Source organism: Echinops telfairi, unplaced genomic scaffold, assembly GCF_000313985.2.
Source record: "Echinops telfairi isolate 266 unplaced genomic scaffold, ASM31398v2 ScPeMD7_7420;HRSCAF=8458, whole genome shotgun sequence".
NCBI lineage: Eukaryota > Metazoa > Chordata > Mammalia > Afrosoricida > Tenrecidae > Echinops > Echinops telfairi.
Window position 1 is genome coordinate 32282318 of NW_022111320.1, and position 20150 is coordinate 32302467.

The 20150-nt window shown below is 44.6% G+C and overlaps 1 protein-coding gene across 1 annotated transcript in view; it reads right to left on the reverse strand.

Annotated features, from left to right (window-relative positions):
- Positions 1-5386: 5386 nt before the first annotated feature.
- LRRC3B (leucine rich repeat containing 3B) overlaps positions 5387-20150 on the reverse strand; it is a 98457-nt gene continuing 83693 nt past the window's right edge. Inside the window, exon 2 of the mRNA XM_004704033.4 lies at positions 5387-6628. Coding sequence (XP_004704090.1) covers positions 5690-6469 — 780 coding nt within the window. The 5' untranslated portion in view covers positions 6470-6628 and the 3' untranslated portion in view covers positions 5387-5689. The remainder of the gene's footprint in view (positions 6629-20150) is intronic.

The window sequence follows — 20150 nt, forward strand, 5'->3', positions numbered from 1 at the left end:
TCCTGACAAGCTCTGATGCTTCCACTGAGCGGGGAGACAATCTAGAAAATACATCTAATAATCGCCTCTGAAACCTAAAGCTTGGGTCCTTTCTGCTCCTAATTAGGGACAGGTAGATTCTGTTTCCAGAGTTGCCACTTTACCATTCTCTGACACGAAAAGGTATTCCCAAAAGGATTGTGGAGGTACACACACACACACACACACACACACACACACAGGAAAAGGCTACTGTGCGCATTTGATCTTTTAGCAATTCACACCATCCTTTGATTCTTTTAGTGGTGGACTAGTTTATTTATTTATAGAGTTTTAATGTCACTACCGTCGAGTCCATGCTGACTCAGAGCAACCGTTTGTGGGTTTTCTAAGACTTTATCTGTTCTCCTTAGGAGCTGCACATGGTTTCGAATTGCTGGCCATATGGATCGCAGTCCAACTTGTCCAGTCCCCAAGTAGGTTGGCTTCCTTTCAGTCACCGACCAACGAGGCTCTGGGGGCTCGATGTCCATTTGCTGGCTTCCAGAGCACAGTTTTGGTCCGCTGGGAGGAGAAAGGCGTGGTGTCCAGAGGAATCGCTCCTTACTCGGTCTGTGTGATCCACCGAACCATCTGGCGCCTTTGAGACCATCGTCGTGTGGGTAGGGATGTGCCTAAGAAGGAGGCCATTCCCCTGGATTCGGATTCACCTCTTTGCATTTGGGACAGGAGGCCTGAGGAGCACACTTGCAAATGTGTGTGGCAAGGCGAGTTTTTCTCGGCTTTGCCTTTGCTGTGTCAGACCCAGCCAACTTGAAGCAGCGACCCCGTGTGGATAAAACAGGGTGGCGGGTGGGGCTGTGGGGTGGGGTGGGAGCGTTGTGGAAATGGAGAGGGCCTCGTCTTTGAGCCGCCACTTTCCTTCTGTTGCGCTCAGTCTCTTGTACCCGTCGTTCCGAGGAAGGACCTGTGATCCACTCTCCCTCCCAGCCAGTCTACGCCAAGCCCGCTCGGCAGCCCTCTCTGGGGAAGCTGAGCCCTGCGTCGACTGGAGAGCATGGTCGGTACAGTGGTCCTTGGCTAGCATCGAGGTGACCTCTCACTCCTGGCAACCCATCACAGTGGGAAGCCACAAAGGTTTTTGCTGGCTGATTTTCAAGGTAGGTTACTTGGCCTTTCTTCCTCATCCATCCCAATCTGAAAATGATGGGAGACCTGTTGATCATCGCCACAGCACCCCAAGGTGGTGAATATAGGTGAGCCTGACTATCTGTGAAGAGAAACCAATCTCCTAAAGGAACCAGAAGATATTTAGCATCACAGCGAATCCTAATCCAGACCCTGTGGCCCTGTGGAAATGAACCCAGAGTGACTTCTGAATTCTTAGTGAAACCATTGCTAATAGTCCGTGATATTTTCACGTGGTTCTGTTTCTCTGAAAATGGGAAGAGTTCATCGGTGTTCTGTGAGGGGTACTGATGGGGAACCTGCTCTGATCCCCAAACCTTCAAAGGTTTCACTTTCAGCATCTATCAAATCAAGGCGGGTGCTGAGATCATCTCTGATCCTCTTCCACCGCAGACAATCCAGCTGTTCGCCTATCTCTAGGAACCAGAATATTAAACAGAATTTTCCATTCCCCAACTATGCCAGATAGATGAGAGAAGGTACTGTATGAACTGAAAGCCTCCAGCCAATCAGAAAAGCCTCCCCACATCCCAGCCTGCCTTATGCTTGTTGATGTCAGAACAAGAATTATTGTGGGTAATCAGAGAAGGCAGTACAAAAGAACAGCTCGTACCTGGCAGAATTTGTATATCAGTGTGTTATGATTTGCCAAAGCATTCCTGAAAGTTAAATCTTCCATTACATAACTTTCATCACTTTCTTAAGAAATGTTCCAGCTGGGTCGGCACGTTTATGATTCGCGTGCTTGAGAGATAAGCACATTGTCCAAGATGAGACTAAAATTCCCAGGTATTTTTCAGTGTCAACGATTGAGGTTAAAGGGAGAAATGCCAAAGGAGAAGGTTGAGAAAAAGTGTTATTGAAAATATTTGGAACCTAATCTGGTATGTGAATTTCAAGGAGTCCCTGAGGGGTGCCCAGGGTTGGCATTTTGAACCTATCCTGAATGCCCTAAGAAGACTGGCCTGCCAAGCGGTATGCTTCCAGGGGGTCACAGCTGGGAAAGCACGAGGGGTTTCTTCTCTTCTAGACACACAGATTCGCCAGGAGTTGGCATTGACTCGCCAGAAACTCACAACACAATGACAGGTGTTTTCATAAACCTTACATGATTGAAACAGGGAGCTCTCCATGAATAAAGGTATCTGCTTGGAAACCAAAGGAGCAAGTGGGGATCCAAACTGGAGTTTTGCAACACAGCCGGGAACCTCCAATCAGTTCTTTCTGCTCATTGGCAGCCAGCGCTGCTGCCTCTGTGCGGTAGAACATCCCTGCAGACTAGACACGGAAAGCATTTACTTTTGGCTCTGTTCAGGAATAAGCCCTACAGCCTGTATTTTGTTATAAAATAATTACTTTTGCTCCTCCAATGGCTTGTGGAGTCTGATTGATGACAACCTAATTTAAAGTCCTCCTCCAACAATCACAATAAAAAAATAAATACTCAGGGCAATTTAATTCATGATCTTCAGCTAGAATTTAGGCAGAGGTATGATTATTAACCTTCGACTCGCCTCTGAGGAAGATTGCAAATGTGCTGCTATGCGGGAACTTAACTTCCCCACATCGACAAGAGGACGTGGTTATATTTACAACACTCATTTGGGGTTTTTGCCTCTACATGTACTTTCACTTGACTAATGAACATATAATTTGGGGGCCATTATGAAAGCAAGCTCTTATTAGCAGGGAGAATAAAAGAGATGATTTTGTAAGGAAGAATTCAGATTCTGAGCAGGGGAAGCTTTTCTGACACCAATGTGACTCATACACACAAACAAACACAATTTGTTGAACTTTTTAAAGGTTATCTTAGCAGAGAATTATTTTTGTGTTCTTAGGGGGAAACATGGATTCAGTTCAGTTAGGCCTCTTTCTATGATAGTACTTACAGCGATATTATAGCATTGTCCTCCAGGGGGCGTCAAGTCTTCAGCATAGCTCTTGTTCACTGGATGGCATTCATTCAGGTTCAGTTAGCAAAAGCAGACAGTCTGGATTCCTTCTTGCTGAGGTTCATGGATTCTAGGATCCAAATCAAGGTTCTCAACGAAGTCGTACATATATTTGTAAGACGAGGCTGAATGAGAGAGGTCCATGGTCCTGAGGATGCTCAGGAATCTTGTCTAGTCACCCACCTCTCTGAATGCTCTGCTATGGGTCTTGGATTGGCTGGGTCTCCCTGGACCTTCCAATAGCCCTTTAAGGAGACTGTTGCTAGCAGTAGGCCCTATGACCTTTCCAGGGTAAACATGTCATCCCTGGAGGCCCCAAGATAACCCTCTTTCCTACTGAAGCCTCACAATGGGTTATCTCTGTTTGTTTTTCATGAATCTGTCGCACAGGAAAGGGAGGAAGATGAGGCCGCTGTAAAATTTTGCAATCCTAGAAAACCGAAGGAGTAGAACCACTCCTGCTTAGGGGATCGCTGTGAGTTGGAATTGACTTGGCAGCAGTGGGTCACATCCAAATACACAACTAAAACCAACTCACTGCCATAGAAGCAATTACAACTTGTATCAACCGTATAGGACAGAGCCCATGGGCCCGATGGTAAGTCAAAGGCTTACGTGTTCTCCCATGGTGGGTCACACAGGCATCTCCAAGCCTACCAGAAGAACCAGCGACTGCATGTAATAAAGCTTATAATTTCCCCAAGGCATAGTGGTGGCAATAACTGCTTTTTATTTCTCGTGCATTCTAGGATCCTGAATTCACTATTTACACTTCTGAATCCTTGACAACTTGCCCATAAAACGTTATCTCCTAGGGTGGTTATAAGGATTGATTCAAACAGGTCAAAGAAAGTACTTGGTGCACAGCAAACAATCGATAAGCTCTATCAATTTCTATTGTGCCTCAGCCTGGAATTGAATGATCCACCATCTATCTCGAGCCTGCCTCTTCACTTCTCCCCGACATATATTCCACCCCCAAAGCCACCCTACACCTTTACCCCTTTGCTCCCGTGCCTTCAATTCCCACGTTTTCCCCTCGTGAGATCCCACCCCAGGTTCCGTGATCGGCTCTCATAACATCTCAGGCTGAAAACAGAAAGCACAATTCCCCCCTCCAAACATGGGCACCCTAATTTGATTGTCGTGGCACTCACATAGGTGGATACATTTTTCAAAATTCATAGACCTGCACACTTCAAATGAGTGCTTCTTATCAAGCATACAGCTTCTGCCCCCATAAACCAATCTAGTTGCAGTGTCGTGAGCAAACCTCTCTTTGTAGATAGGAAGATCTAGTTCAAACACTTGCTCTGCTGCATTCTGCCTGACTAGCCCTTGAACCTCTTTCAGTCTCAGTTTCCTCCTAGGCAAATGGGATGGTTGTCACTAGTGGTTGTTAGCTGCCATCCAGTCACCAGCCTCCTGGCCACCCCATGTACAGTGGATGAAATGCTACCCTGTGCCCATGCTCAGGTGTGGATCAGGCAGTTGTTATCCAAAAGTTTTGCATTTTAGGAAGCAGATCACCAGGCTTTGCTTCCTACTCCATTTTAGTCTGGACACTCCACTAAAAACCTGTTCAACAGCCTAGCAACACTCAAGCATCCATTGACAGACAGGTCTATGAGGTGCCTCAACTGGGAATCGGAATGCACATCTCCTATGTGGCAGGCCAGGATCTTCCCCGTGAGCCGTTATTGAATCATATAATCAGAGTTACAAAATGCTTCACTCAGTGCTTGGTACCCAGGTGATGCTGCCTGGTAATTAGGGCCTTCCTCTCTGTCATAGCTACTTTTGTCTTTGCCACCCTGATTTTCTGTATTGGTCAGACTCTTTCACGCTCCAGACGACTGGACTGTCATGATGAAGACAGGCTATGGGCTTTGCCTTTGTATTTTCCATTGTGCCCAGTAAAGACACAATAAATGTTTACTCTTAATAACTAAACACAACTTTTCTTTAAAAGCAAAATCCCAAAGTGTTCCAACTTACAATCTCTGCAGGTTGCCAGCTTGTGGCAGTCATTAGCCTCTGTGCTTGCCGAGGCTCAGTATTTTAAAGTCAGAGAGATACTTTACGTGGTCAATGATTCAGTTATAGCTCCTCAGTGTACAGTAGGGCTTAGTAGCACATCTTTCATTATGATCATTTGCTAGGTACACAAGACTCATGTCTCTGTTTAATTTCTCCCCCTTTTGTAACACAAGTGAAACAACTGTACTGTTTTCTTAACCAATAAATCACTCTGTTTTCCATGGTTCAAAGTTAAGGATTTATTTGGTTTTAAATTAAAAAAATAAATTTCATTATTAAATAGTAGATGGGACTAACTAATGTCCAGATTACTCAAGAACATACCACCAGGGGTACAATTAAAGGGGCGGATCACCTAAACTAAAATCATTTGTTATGATGGAGTGTTTGTTCAAGTTCAACAGTGGCAAAATTCCAAAGGGAACTGAAATACAAAGTTTTCAATGTTTACAATGGATGGGAAGTAAACCACTTATTCTACGGCAATCACAAACTACTCTCTTTATCAGTGCCAGGCTGATTGGACACTATACCACAGTGCTAATGTCGTCAGGTTCGTCTGCTTTCTTTTGCCTGCTCGGCAGGGATTTCAAGTATTCAAGGTGTCTGCGGGCATCCTCCTGATTTTGCCTGACATAATATACCACATACGAGATCACCATGGTGAACCAGCCAAACATGGTGACCAACATGGCATAGTCAGTCGTTTTTTTGGGGAGGTTACAAAGGTCAGCATCATTGGCAGCATTGAGGAATGGCCTCCCGGCGTGCTCATCCAACACAGAAGTCTTGCAGATGACGTTGTGGGCTGTCTCATGGTTGGACGCCATGCTCCTCAGAACCTGCTGTAGCGTACAGTCACAGTGCCAGGGGTTGTTGGCGATTCTGGCCCTGGCCTTCAGGTTATTGAAGGCATTTTTATGCACGCTTTGAATCCGGTTGTCGGACAAGTCCAGCGTCTGCAAGGTTTCAGCTACGCCCTTGAAGGCATGCTCGTCAATAAACTCAATGCCGTTTTTGGACAGGTTGAGGACTCTCAGTTGATGGAGGTCTTTAAAAATCTCATTGGGGATAGACGTGATCTGATTGGAGTCCAGATACAGTAAGACTGTTTCGGGAGGGAGATCTCTAGGTATTTCCTTGAGATTTGCATTGCTACAGGTGACATTGAGACCCCCAGAGGAAGAACAGAGACAGCCCTTGGGACACATACTGGCAGAATGAAAGCACAGTATCAAGAGGACAAAACTTTGTAGGAGGAGACACATGGAGAGGGAGCGAGTTAACCACAGGTCTACCAGATTCATGCTGGATCGTCAGCATAATCACAAGCCCATTCCTCATTGGCTCCACCAAGCGTAGCAATGGTCCCAGCCGGTCCGCACTGTTGATCTCTCGCTCTTGTGGCTCAAAAGGTTGCAGCTAAGGCACGGGCCTCTTCATGACTCCTGCCCTTGCTTGGGTACCTAAAAAAAAGGGAAGCAGGTGCCATTAGCTCTTTTACAAGGGAAGATACATAGCAATTAAAAGTGCTCTCAGGCGTCTAGCATTCTGTGCAGGCAGGAGCGTTGGTTAGGCAGAAATTACCTCCTTAATTTCCATTGACACCACTGGGAGTTACATGTGTAAGGGGAGGCTCCAGATCAAATCCCAAGTGCTGATGGAGCAGACTTTCAATACATGACAATCTTTCCGAGTGACGCCGCCTTGTTTCTAGTTGTCCAGCATGAGAGCAAGCAACCCAGATGTCTCCTCCCTATCGTTCCTCTCCACATCCCGAACCCCTTCTCAATTCTCTAGCATTAAAATTCAATTGCATCTTTCTACACTTCCTATACTAAACAGATGCATCAACGCAATGTTGTCTTGTACGTGGGCAGCACTGACAGATAATACTGATATTTCATGGTTCATGACCATAGACAGGACTGTCATGTCTTTAAATTGGATGCTCAATTCAGAGTATTTCCTCTAATGAGACATCTTACTCAATTTACGAAATGGAGGAACACACTCTAACTTTCAGGGCAAAAGGTGGCTTGGGGTTGACAGCCCAGACTCCCCAAGACAGGTGCCTTCTCTATGACTTCCTGAGATTGTATTATACTTGAATGGATCCCGTGAACCAAATTTCCCAAGAATTATGTGTTCTCTAAGCAACATAACCCTACCCACAATGGATTTTCAAATATTATGCCCATTTACAAGTGTTTTTTAGAAAAGGGAATAAGTAAGATGTACTACTTGGGACATGCACTTTGGACATCTTATCAGTAAAGATCAGTCCTTGGACAAGGACATCATGCTTGATAAAATTGAGAGCCACTTAAAAAGAGGAAGACCCTAGATAAAACGGATGGACTCATCCAGTGGCCGTAACAACGAGCACAAACAGAAGAGCCATCGTGAGGCTGGTGCAGGACCGGCCGTGGTTCATTCTGTTGTACACAGGGTTGCTATGAGCAGACTGACCCAGCAGCACCTAGCCGCCACTACCACAACCAGCCTCTACAACTTCATGTTTTTCTTCCTAATTCTGAAGGAATAAAAATATATATATACATCAACACACACTCTCATTTTGGAAAGCGACCTCAGCAACTGCAAAAACGAGGTAAAATGTACAAGAGTAGAAGCAAGATGACAGATATATCCCTGAACTACCCCTAATGTAATGAGACCAGGCATTGGGGGGACAAGGATACAGAGGAGCAAAATGGGTCCTGGAGGGCTTATATGGACTTGTCCAAGGTCAAACAGCTTGCAGGTGGTAGAGACAGGACTCAGGCCAATGTCTTTAATCTGACTCATTAGTCTCCCAACTCTTTTCAACCACCCCCACCACTCTCTCCCAATCCTATCTGCTTTATGAGGACAGTCCAGATCTGGCAGCTCTGCTTGGCACTTTTGACACTATTGAGGTGCTGCCCAATCCTTTGTGCGATGGATCTTGATCCAAGTTAGGGGACCCCGGAGCATGGAATGAGGAGGCATCTGCCTAGTGGGGTGAAGTAGCTGACATCAAATCTGAGATCTGAGAAGCAAAGCAAGAATGCACTCCTCTGAAAGGAGTGAGCAACAAATGGCTTTTTGCAAACTTTTGCTTGTCTAGAGATCCCAGATGGACAACTATGGAGGAAATGACTCCAAATGTTACCAAAGGCATACAAGAGAAGATGAATGTGAGCTGAAATCATAATGAGCTGGGTTGTTAATCATGGCAAAAATGAGATTAGCAACCGCAGAACGGAGTGGATGTGCTTTTGGAATCTGAGTCCCTTAAATGCCAAGGAATTCTCACAAAGGACCCCGAGGCTTACTGAGCCATCCATCAACGGTTCATTGCATTTGCAGAAATCATTTCCTCGTCTCCCATGTTTTCCTTTGAAACCATATTGCATGGGATTTGGGGACTCTAGAGATGGTCTAGGAGGGAGAGAGGAAAAGTACACCAAAGTTTGGGGAAGGGCATATTCAGCGAAGAAATGAACGGAAGGTCATGGCCAAGGATATTAGAAGTATGCAACGAGAAGACACAGCATAGGGGAGAGATCAATGTGAACAACATCAAAAGTTAGGGAGCCTCTGTCGCCCAGCGACTTTCACCCATCAGATGTGGGCAACGAGCCCTTCCCCCAGAGGCTGTGCATGTGTCACATGAGGTTGATTAAAAGAATCTAGCTTAAGGAATATTTTCTCTTTTAGATGATAAGCTCCAAGAGGGCAAGGCCTTGTTCTACCTCAGGTAGAAATAGCCATAAACAAGAAAAAGCACTCTGGGTTTGCATCTTTACTTTTAGCCGCACTAGCAATATGCATGTTTTGCAATCTTTGAAAACCACATAATCTTTGTGTAGAGATTATAGAAGTATCTAATTACAAGGTTGGGTTTTTTGAGGATTATGTGAGATAATCCACTTAAAACACTTGACACCGTGCCAAGTTGGTGGGTCAGGGCTCAAGACATGTTCTGGGGACAGGAATGATCTGTCATCCATGTGAGAAAAATGAATTTGATTCCCATAAAATGCACCTCAGCATTTTCACCACTCATCTCTGAATGGGTATGCATGTGTGTGGCCTTGATGCGGAACAGATTTCAACAGAGATTCTACAAGGCTTGGTGATCTACTTCTGAAAGGTCAGCCAAGGATTTTGAAAATTCACAATAGCCTCATCGTATTGTCAGGAGCTGGCAGGATAACACCCAACAACATCAACAACAATAGCTATTATTATTATTCCCAGAGGGGTTCCCTCACTTTGCCTGGCATTCAACACAAAGTAAGGGCTAAATAACTATAGATTGCCTGAATGAATAAGTGAAGTATTGAAGAATCGAAGAGCCCAACATGGTGAATATTTTATTATTAACATAGGGATTCGCTTCTCAAAATTCTGTTGGTCTTATATATCAACATGGTGGCCTTTAAAGTTTTGAGCGGAAGGAAGAGTGGAATTCCCTCCCAGTAGATGCTTGTGGATTTATTCAGGGTGAATTAAAAATGGCCATAGATTAGAAAATGAAAGGATTCAGACGCATCTCATACCTCAAAAGGTTTACTCATAGGCTGGATGCAATACCTATTTGGAGTGCAAACACAGAACCTATCAACCACCCATTTAAGCAGGCTTTCCTCGTGTTTTATTTCATGTTCTCTCCATAATGGTTGGGGTAAAAGAGGCATGGAGGCTTCTGAGATTGGCTAGGGTGCCAGGCCATTGTGATTCAGCCTTCAGAGCTTCCATTCTCAGGCATGATCAAGTGGCAGTGGCTCTACGATCAGAAGAGCTGAGCCTTTTGACATCCCAAAGGCAAGTGGCAAAGTCAAATAAGTCGAATCAAGGTCATTTTCACGTGAGAGGAAGCCTCTCCCAAACTGCAGACTGCCATTTTCAAAGAATAGCCTCAATCCTTGACAGAGACTACGCTAGACCTTTGTGCACGGCTCCCGTCTTATCAGCTCCTCTGGATTATTGATCTATTAATATTGTAATAATAATACAAACTTGTTAAAATTTATACATTCAAAAGATTTCCTAGAATCCTATCATCCACCAAATAAAATACTTTATTCTTCCCATTCTCATAAAAGTGTAGTTGTGCACACATTAGAAATGGTCATCTCAGCACAGGCAAGAATTTTGTGTTGCCATCCTTTCTAACTTATAAATAGTTATGACCTTCAACATTTTAATAAAATGATAAAGTGTAATATTTAGACATATGTAAAACCATTTGTGTTTTTAGCTCTCTCCTGTCTCTGTTCTTCTGAAGCGTGTGGAATTGAAATGTAGGTTTCAGCCGATCCTTCCTTTCTCTTGGAGTATTTCCTTACGTTATTCCCAGAGGAGGCATGACTTGCGTCAAAAGAGTCTCAACTTCTCATCTGATTTTGTTTAATGATCTATATCATTGGAAGGGCTATTTCATAACTTAATGGGCAATATCTTAAAAATGAGAAACCGTTGGCTAGAACTGTGCAACGTCTATAGAATCCGAGTCCACAGCATGAAACGCCAACCAGGCAAAGTTGTCCCACAGGGAAGGTAGCGGCTTCCCAAGGCCTGGATGCCTCCCCTGGTTTCCATCACTGAGGGTCTTGGTCCTGAAGACCTCTGATGGGACCCTCGGCTCATTCTTTTCACTGCTTGATTATAGTGAAGAAAGCCAGAAAACCAGAGAGACAGGGTGCGGCTTTTTTTTTAGGAAAAAAAATCACATTTTAAAAGACTATATTCACAACTCCTGCAACTTATTATTGGAAATCTTTGCTATTATTCCCAAAAGGAGTGACTGGGTAAAAATAAATGTCACTTCTATGTGTGTGTTTCTTTCATTACACACAACAATGCAAAGGTCTGTAGAGCAGACTCATATAGAAGGAAAGGAGGGTGAAGAGAAAGGAGGAAAAGTTAAGGAGGGAGGAGGAGTGTGAGCAGAGGAAGGAGAAAAGGGATATCTTTTTAAAAGTGCTAGTATTTACCTCGATATTCTTCACCAAGAGACTGACTCAATATCGCCCCAAATGAAGCAATATACTTGACCGGATTTTTTTTTTAATCTAATACTATAATAACGAAGATCAAAGAAGAATTGATGCATTTGGATCATGGTGCTGGAGATGAATTTTGACAGTCCCCATGGATTGCTAAAAGAGAAAACTGATTTGTCTTGGAAGAAGTACAGCCAGTATGCTCCTTAGAGGCAAGGATGTGAGACTTTGTCTTGCATACTTTGGACATGTTGTCAGGAGAGAGCAGTCCTGGAGAAGGGCCGGGTGCTTGGTAAAGTAGAGGGCCAGCAAAGGTAAAGTCAACCCTCAGGAGATGGATTGACACGGTGGCTGTAACAATGGGCTCAAGCATAGGAACAATGGTGAGGTTGGTGTAGGACTGGGTAGTATTTCGTTCTGTTGTGCATAGGGTTGCTATGGGTCTGAACTGACTAGCTGGCATCTAATAACAACAATACTGTAGACATACTGTATGTGTGACTCCATTGGTATAGAACTGAACAAAGGGATCTACCCATCCATGCACATACACATATGGGCGCGCACACATACACTTGTATAAACTTTAACGAGTTATGGAGGAACAAAGAAAAACATGATAGGAAAATTACCTCTAAGGAATAGTTCTAGGAGCTGGAGGTATAAAGGAGATTTTTTTTACTTTTCATTTTTCACCTTTTCTGCTTTTGGAATTTATTTATTCACTTGATTTGCTTTGTTTATTTATTCATTCTTGCCATAAACATTATCATAATAATAATTAGATAACAAACTAAAGGATTGGCCAGCAAGCATTGACCTATTCTTATAGCTAAGCTCCCCTTTGCAGTCATTTAAACTTTATCTCAGAAAAGTGTCCAGAAAATGTGATGGGTCTGACAGATAAAGTCAGCTTCAGCTCTCAGCTTTCATTCCAGATGGGGGATCTTGGGTGGGTCACTTAACTTCTCAAAGTCTCATTTTCCGCACTATAAAACTCTATAAGCTGTATTAAGGGGTTTCTGATATGGTTCTGATAGTGCTTTCCCCATAGTAGATGCTTAACTAATATTATTGACTCAAATAGACTCTCAATGGGATCGGAATCAAATTCAGCTTTTCCAAAGGTTCCGTGTCATCCCTGGTGTCCACAAAATGAATACCCTGAAGTCATAAACCTGAGAAGCATTTTCTCTGTGAGAGTCACCATGGACATTAGCCCGTTAAAGGTTCTGAGGAGTAGCAAGAACCTACTAACTCAGAATGTTTCCAATCGTATGCTAGTCCCCTACCCCAGGCTTCTCAGTGACTGCTGGTTTTTATAACGTGACAGCAGACAGAATCTGATATTCACTAAATCCACACCTAATTGGATACTTTAATACTACTATTATTAATATACTCTCACTTTGCCAAAAATATTCTGGAAGGGCTACAAGGGTGTCATGTTTTCAAAATGAGAAGTCTAGTTGCAATTGATCAAACTACATTGTTTGATCATGCAGAAACACCCAACATCAGTTAATATTGACTGATGGAAGAGATGAAAAATTAAAATTCCATAGTAAACATTAGAGGTCATTATTTTTGTCAAATGAAAGAATGTTTAAAACTACTTTATGTCATGGAAGAAGCATACTCGCCTGTGTGATCATGAGGTGTCCACGGGAAGAGGCATCAACAGTTCAAAAGCATGCAACCAACTCAATATGAAGGGGTATGGCTGCGATGGAGACCCCAAATCCACCTGCCCGATGATTGGGCAGGCCCTGTCAGAAGAGCCCCATGGAACGGATGATAGAACCAGGTGTGGTGCGGCATGGATCCAGCCCATAACCATCCTCTAGTTCTTTGACATTTCCTCCCCTTACTAGTGTTTTACTTCATTGACTACATTAGATCTGTGTATGTTCAATTGTCTATTTAGGGTCACTCAATGGATGAAGGTCAAGATGGATGACCCCTCAGAGACAGTGACAGGAGTTATGGTTCCCTGAGGGGGGAAAGGGGAGTGGATAGTATCGATGACTTAATAACCCCACCTGATGGGACTGAATAACAGAATTGTATGGGAATGGATATACTGGAGTGTGTAAGATATGTCAATAAAACTATGATATATAAATATAAATGACTGTGTCTAAAAGTAAATGGAAATGATTGCGCTGTTACTATAGCTGTTACTATACTAAAGTCATCTCCCAACATGACTTTCATTTTTGCAAACATCACCGAAAGCTTTGACAGGCTGTGGAGCAAGACACACCTCAGTTTGGATAAGCAATTACTAGTTACTGCCAATGATGGGCAACTTGTGAGTTTTGTGATTTGGGGACCTCACTTTCTCCAGCTGTAAAATGGACACCATTGTGCCAATCTCAGTGGTTTGACAGGTGGTTTGGAAAACTAGCTCTCTGTACATACCTACCCTGTGGCAAATACACAAGGTAAAAAAATGGACATTTCCACAATCTTTACACATACAATTCAGTGACCTTAACTATAGTCATCATGCCATTCAGCCATCACTATGAACTGAAGAAACCTTTCTTCTACAGAAAGCAAAGCTACAACCAGAAAAAGAAATGAAAACGAAGCTTCCCAGCCAATCTTTTCCATACTGTGCACCTCAATGCCATTCCACAGGGAAATACAAGGACCTGAGCTGGCCAGGTTCTCCTCTGGGAACCACCCGGAAAAATTAACAGCTACCAAGGGACTTAGCTTTTGTCAACAACAAACCAAATAAAACTTTCCAACCTCATTTAATTGTCTGGGTGAAGCTGTGAGACTTCCCCTCTCTCTGTGCTCTACAAGTTTAATCAACTGAATTGGTATTCTTTATTCTTGCACTTACCCTATCTCAGTGGACCAACTGGTCAGGAAAAATAAAATCAAAATGGTGGGAACCAGTTCTAGGGACACTGCTGAAGTCACGCAGAGAAGAGCTCACCATTCCCAGGACAAGGTAAGGTACGGTCCCATGCGGTCTACTCTAAGTACTTGTGCAATTTCTCTCAACGTTGATTCTTACTATATTGACAGACACAACCAATCACCGACCTTCCTGCTTGCAGGGTGGCTTCAAGAATTGTGGCCACATTTCTACGGTCTATCATCATGTCTTAGACACATTCAGCTCAAATGCAAGTTTGGCCAGTGGCCAGTCATAGGACTTAAAAGGAGAAGGGTGTCATGAGGTTATTCCAGCCTCCCTGGCCTCTGACTTACTAACGCTCAATCCAGGTGTGAGTACAACTTTACTTCTTGAAGTAGCAGGCTAGGGCTTGGAGACTGTGGGCTAGGTCCTGGCTGCTTACCATTAGGTGGGCGGTTCAAATCCGCCGGTTGCTTGGCTGGAGAAAGGTGAAGCTCTCTGCTCCAGTACTGATTTACAGACTCTGAAACCCCATCCGTAGGGGGCGACTATGAGTCAGAACGGACCTGATGGCAGTGAGTGGGCGCATCTCCTTCCCTTCCCTCTCTGCAGTCCAGCAGTTACGAAGTAATCAATGGGAGAGTTTAAAGGGGAGGAAAACATCCAAGTGTGAGCCAAGGGAGCATGCCGATGTTGCAGCCTTGAGCAGGCGCAGAGCTGCTTTGGGACCAATGCTCAGAGCAGCTTTGTTCACGAATGTCTAATGACTAACGCCCCAGCTGGAAGAGTATAGAACCTGGAAGTCTGACCTGGGTGGAGGCAGGCTGGAGCCAAGGGTGCACACCTCAACTCCCCACCTCTCAGTCATTCTGGAAACAGAGAGAACCATTAGTTGTGAGCTGGGTTTTTTTTGCACAATCATACTCAACATAAAACCAGAGAGTTTCTCACACTGGGGAAATGGAAGAGGAAACATCCAATTAATGAGAAGTGACATCTGGTAAGATCATGAGGAGGCCACCTCTGCTCCCCACAACCCCCCCGCAGGGAAGTTTGCAGTCAGGGGGCGGCTTGGCTCTGTGCGAGGTCAGTGTTGTTTAGCATGTGGACACTGGTCCCTGTGTCTCAGATGCACTGATACTGAGCCTGTGGCGATGGCCTCGCAGTTTGGGGAACGCATGGTGAAAACACGAGGGCACAGGATTCCTGGGCAGGGGAAGGTTGAGGCTAAATCTTCAATAAGTGGATTTTTCCTTTTAATTTCCATCACTTTCCTCTTTGCCTCTACCCTAGATTTAGAACATGATCATTTTTAACCCTTAGGGAGCTGGAGCATCCACAGGTCTCCAGGTTCTGGGAACTCCTGGCATGAAGGTAAATGCTGCCAGGCTATCAATGCTGAGTTCTCTCCAGCAGCAGCAGAAGCTGGGAAGTCAAGCCCTCGGCCACACGAAGAGCCGATGCTCCTGCTATCCAGGTGCTAGACTCTGGTCTGTTGGAGGGTTCAAGCAGGTCTGTTCACAACCACAGTGGTGGCCTTGGCTTCCTAGGGCCAGACTAGGAAGCAGTAGTGGACATTGTCCTCAAGACAGTAATCATTGGGGTGGGACGTAAGGCCATTGTGCTCTATTGGTGCTGGCCAATAGCCCTTGACCAGGCAGACCAGCCAATGCTTTCTTTCGGTGGCCCTTTATTTAACATGTGTGTCTCTGCAGGGAACATGATTTGTCTCTTCTGACCCCAGAGCTGGACAGAAGCTTGAAAAGATGACAGACATCATTTTAAAGACCCATCCCCTTTCTGTTCATCTGTGAGCATGAAGCATTTGTGCACCTCCCTAAACATCTGGGAGATGGGAAGCTTTTTCTGAGCAGCTCCAATGAGGTGTAAATAGCAAGGAAGAGCCTGATCCTAACTCTCCAGAGGCAATTGTGACACGTCTCCAGCACAGTGGCTCTGTCCAGTGGCCACAGGGGGTAAAGCCATGGAAGGTGGAGGAAGAAACAAGTTATCATGGAGTCGATGTTGACTCCTGGTGAACCCACAGGGGAGAAGAGGGCTGTGCTTCACAGGAAGACTTGAAATGGCTGTGATTTTTTTTTTTTGGAAGTAGACTTGCCAGGCTACCACTGCCCAGCTCTCAACTTTTTGGCTAGTAGCCAAATGCTTACTGCTCTTTGCCACATGGAGACAAAGTGGTGGAGGAGCCACGGCCAAAACAATGTTGATGATTGGAACTATGGATTATCTTCACTGCTGGATGGTCGTCGTCACCTTCTGCTGGCCTCCCAGGCCATGTTCACTGCTCATTATAACCTGCGCTAGAGGGCAGGCAGCGAGAAGGCAAGGTGATGGGATTGAAACGACTCCCTTTGCCACTTGTTAGCAGCTCAGCTCCCAGGTATACAGGGGGAGGAAGCTGAGATTCTTCTGTGGGTTTCAATGCTCCATGCTATTCTTGTCTCCCATGCTGCCAGGCAATATGGAGTGGGCTGTATGCAAATGATCTGGGGGATGAAAAGAGAGAGGAGCCGCGGGAGGGTGGGGTGCTCCCTCCAACAGCAGCATCTTGAAAGGGATTCTGTGCTCAGCTTTAGTATGCCACTCAGAGTAGCTCAGATTCGCTCACACAGACATGCTTGGAAGACTGCATCTGTCAGAACCAGTGGGAAAGGGAGACTGGCACCATCATTGGCACCATTACAAGGCGGGGTCACACTAATGGTCATATCAGCCAAAAGTAAATGGAGAAGCAGCCCAAAAGACTATGCCAACAGATGCCGAAATAAGCTTGTATCAGAACTCAGAAACTAAGAAAGAAGAGAGAGAGGTGGTGGTGGTAGGGTCTTTAAAACTGCCACCACCCACCCAAGGAGGATGGCAGAGAGAAGACAGAACCCTGGAGCCAAAGGAAATAGCTTTCTCTCCCAGAGTTGGGGCATGGGGTTGGGGCATGGCAATACACATCCTGTCTTGCTCCGTCCATGGTGGACACAGGTGCGGCACTCTGATGCACTGCCATTGAAGGGCTCCTCCCAGCTGCTGAAAGCACTGCTGTTAGAGGGCCTTCAGCTATAGGCCCCTTCAGGAATGTTCTTGGCTGCAGGGGGCCACTGTGGTGCCAGTGGCAGCTCTATAACTAACTAGTATGGGGCAGGGGTGGGGGGTGATCCTCTCAGCCAAATTTGTGGTATGTCTGAAGGATCATTCCAGATCCAGAGCTGCTCTGGGGTCATCTGTGGCTGCCACAGCCCACATCAGATCATCGCTCAACTTCACTCTCTTCCCAATCCTCCCTTCCCATCTATAGAAACCTGATTCCATCTCAGAGTCTTCTCCTAGGAAAGCAAGATGCAATCGTTGATGGTCACTACTTCTTCAGCGGCTCATTCCTCAGAGGTGGACAGCTTCCTCCTTGTCCATACACTCTTCTTAGTCTGGAAGCCCTGCTGAAGCCAGTTCACCTTGGGTAACCCCACTGGCATTTGAAATACCAGAGACATAGCTTCCAGCAGCACGGCAACTCATAAGCCACCAGAGTATGACAAACTCAGCAATAAGTGTAGCCTGTGGTCAAGAACCGATGATACCCAAAGAAGTTCAAGCTGCACTGAAGGCCTAGCTAAAATTAAGACTCTAGAAATTGATGGGATGGCATTTACAATGATTTAACAAAGTGATCAAGCACTGGAAGCACTTATTTATGCTAAGAAATTTGGAAACCTGGTCAACCAACTGGAAGAGAGCCATATTTGAACCTATTTGAAAGAAAGGCAACCCAACAGAAAGTACAAATTATAGAACAGCATCATTAGTATCACATATGGAATTTTTCTAAAAATCATTCAACATTGGTTTCAGTAGTGTAGTAACAGGGAAGTGACTGGAATTCAAGTTGACTCAGAAGAAGATATAGAACAAGGGATATCATTGTTGATGTCAGATGGATCTTAGAAGAAAGCAGAGGATACCAGAAAGATGTTTACCTGTGCTTATATTAGACTATGTGGAACATAATAAACTATAGAAAGCATTGAGAAGAATGGGAATTCCAGGGCACTCCATTGTGCTCATGCAGAAGCTGCACATGGTAGTTGTTTGAACACAAGGAAATACTACATGGGTTAAAATCAGGAAGGCATGCACCAGGATTATAGTCTTTTACCACATTCATTCAATCTGCATGCTGAGCCAACAATCAGAGAAGATGTATCATATGAAGAATTTGGCACTAGGATTGGAGGAAGGTTTATTAACAACCTCCAATGTGCAGATGACACAACCTTGCTTACTGAAAGGGAGGAGGGCTTGAAGCACTTGCTGATGGAGATCAAGGATTACAGCCCTCAATATGGATTACAATGTAATGTAAAGAAAGCCCAAACCCTCATAACTGAGCCAATAGGTAACATCATGATACATGGAGAAAAGATGGAAGTGCCAAAGATTTCATCTTGCTTGAACTACAATCAATGCTCGTGAAAACATCAGTCAAGAAATCAAATGAGATATTGCCTTAGGTCAATCTGCTACTTTAAATTCTCTCTAATGTGTTGACCCAGGCCACAGTATTTTCAATTGCCTCATACACGTGTGAAAGGTGGACATTGAATAAAGAAGAACAAAAATGGATAGGTGCATTTGAACCGTGATGCTGGGGAAGAAGGTTGAAAGTACCATGGGCTTCCCAAAAAATGAACAGATAAATCTTGGAAGAGGTATAGACACACTGCTCCTTAGCAGTGAGGATGGACAGACTGACTCAGTACTTTGGGCATCCAGAGAGGACAGGCTGTGGAAAAGGACATCAGATTGATAAAGTAGAAGGGCAATGAAAACGAGATGACCTTGAAGGCAGTGGATTGACATATGGCTGCAACAATGGGATCAAACCTAACAGTTTTGAGGAGGGCAGAGGGCAAGGCATTGTTTCCCCTTGTGTTGCACATACGGTTGCTATTAGTTAGAAACTGCTCAATGGTACCTAACTACAACGTTCTTCATTCCATCTCTCTGTCCATTTGTCATCCTGTGGTGGTTTTCACACGACTGTGCTGCTGGAAGCTGTGCCACCAGTATTTCAAACATTAGCAGGGTAACCCATGGTGCACAGGCTTCAGAGGAGCTTCCAGACTAAGGCAGACTAGGAAGGAAGCCCTGAAGATATACCCCCAAAGATTAGCATGGAAAAACACGCGGGCTACATCAGAATACTGCCGAGTGCAGTGTGAGACAATGAGCCCCGCTGGGTTGGAAGGCGATCAAAATTCACATGCTGGCAACAATAGACTTGACCATGCCAATGATCTGGATGGTGCAGGGATGGATAGCAGTTGCATAAGATCTGGTCATGAGCCAGAACCTACTCAATGGCCACTAACAATAGAACACTTTTATTTTTAAATCATGTTATTGCGGCTTGTACAACTCTTATCACACTCCTTACATACATCCATTGTGTCAAGCACATTTGTACATTTGTTACCCTCATCATTCTCAAAACATGGGCTTTCTACTTAAGCACTTAGTATCAGCTCCTCATTTTTTCCTGTCCCTCCCTGCTCCCCCATCCCTCATAAACCCTTGATAATTTACAAATTATTATTATTTTGTCATGCCATACATTGTCTGACATCTCCCCTCACCCACTTTTCTGTTGTCCATCCACCAGGGAGGGGGTTTTATATATAGATCCTTGTAATCGGTTCCCCCTTTCCACCCTACCATCTGTCCACCCTCCCAGTATCGCCACTCTCACTGCTGGTCCGGAAGGGATCATCCACCCTGGATTCCGTGTTTCTAGTTCCTATCTGTACCAGTGTACATCCTCTGGTCTAGCTGGATTTGTAAGGCAGAATTGGGATCATGATAGTGGCAGGGAGGAAGCATTTAAGAACTAGAGGAAAGCTGTATATTCCATCGTTAATAGTAACACTTTCCCCCCATCCTTCCAAGGTATATAGATAATCAGTCTTTATGAATGGTGTTAAATTTGTATAGACCACAAGAAGAGGAATTTATAAGTTGGACTGTTGGAGGATGCAGTAGAGACTGACAGTTCTGACTGGCTCAGATGGGAATAGAATAAAGAGATTAGGTTTTAAATCAAGTATT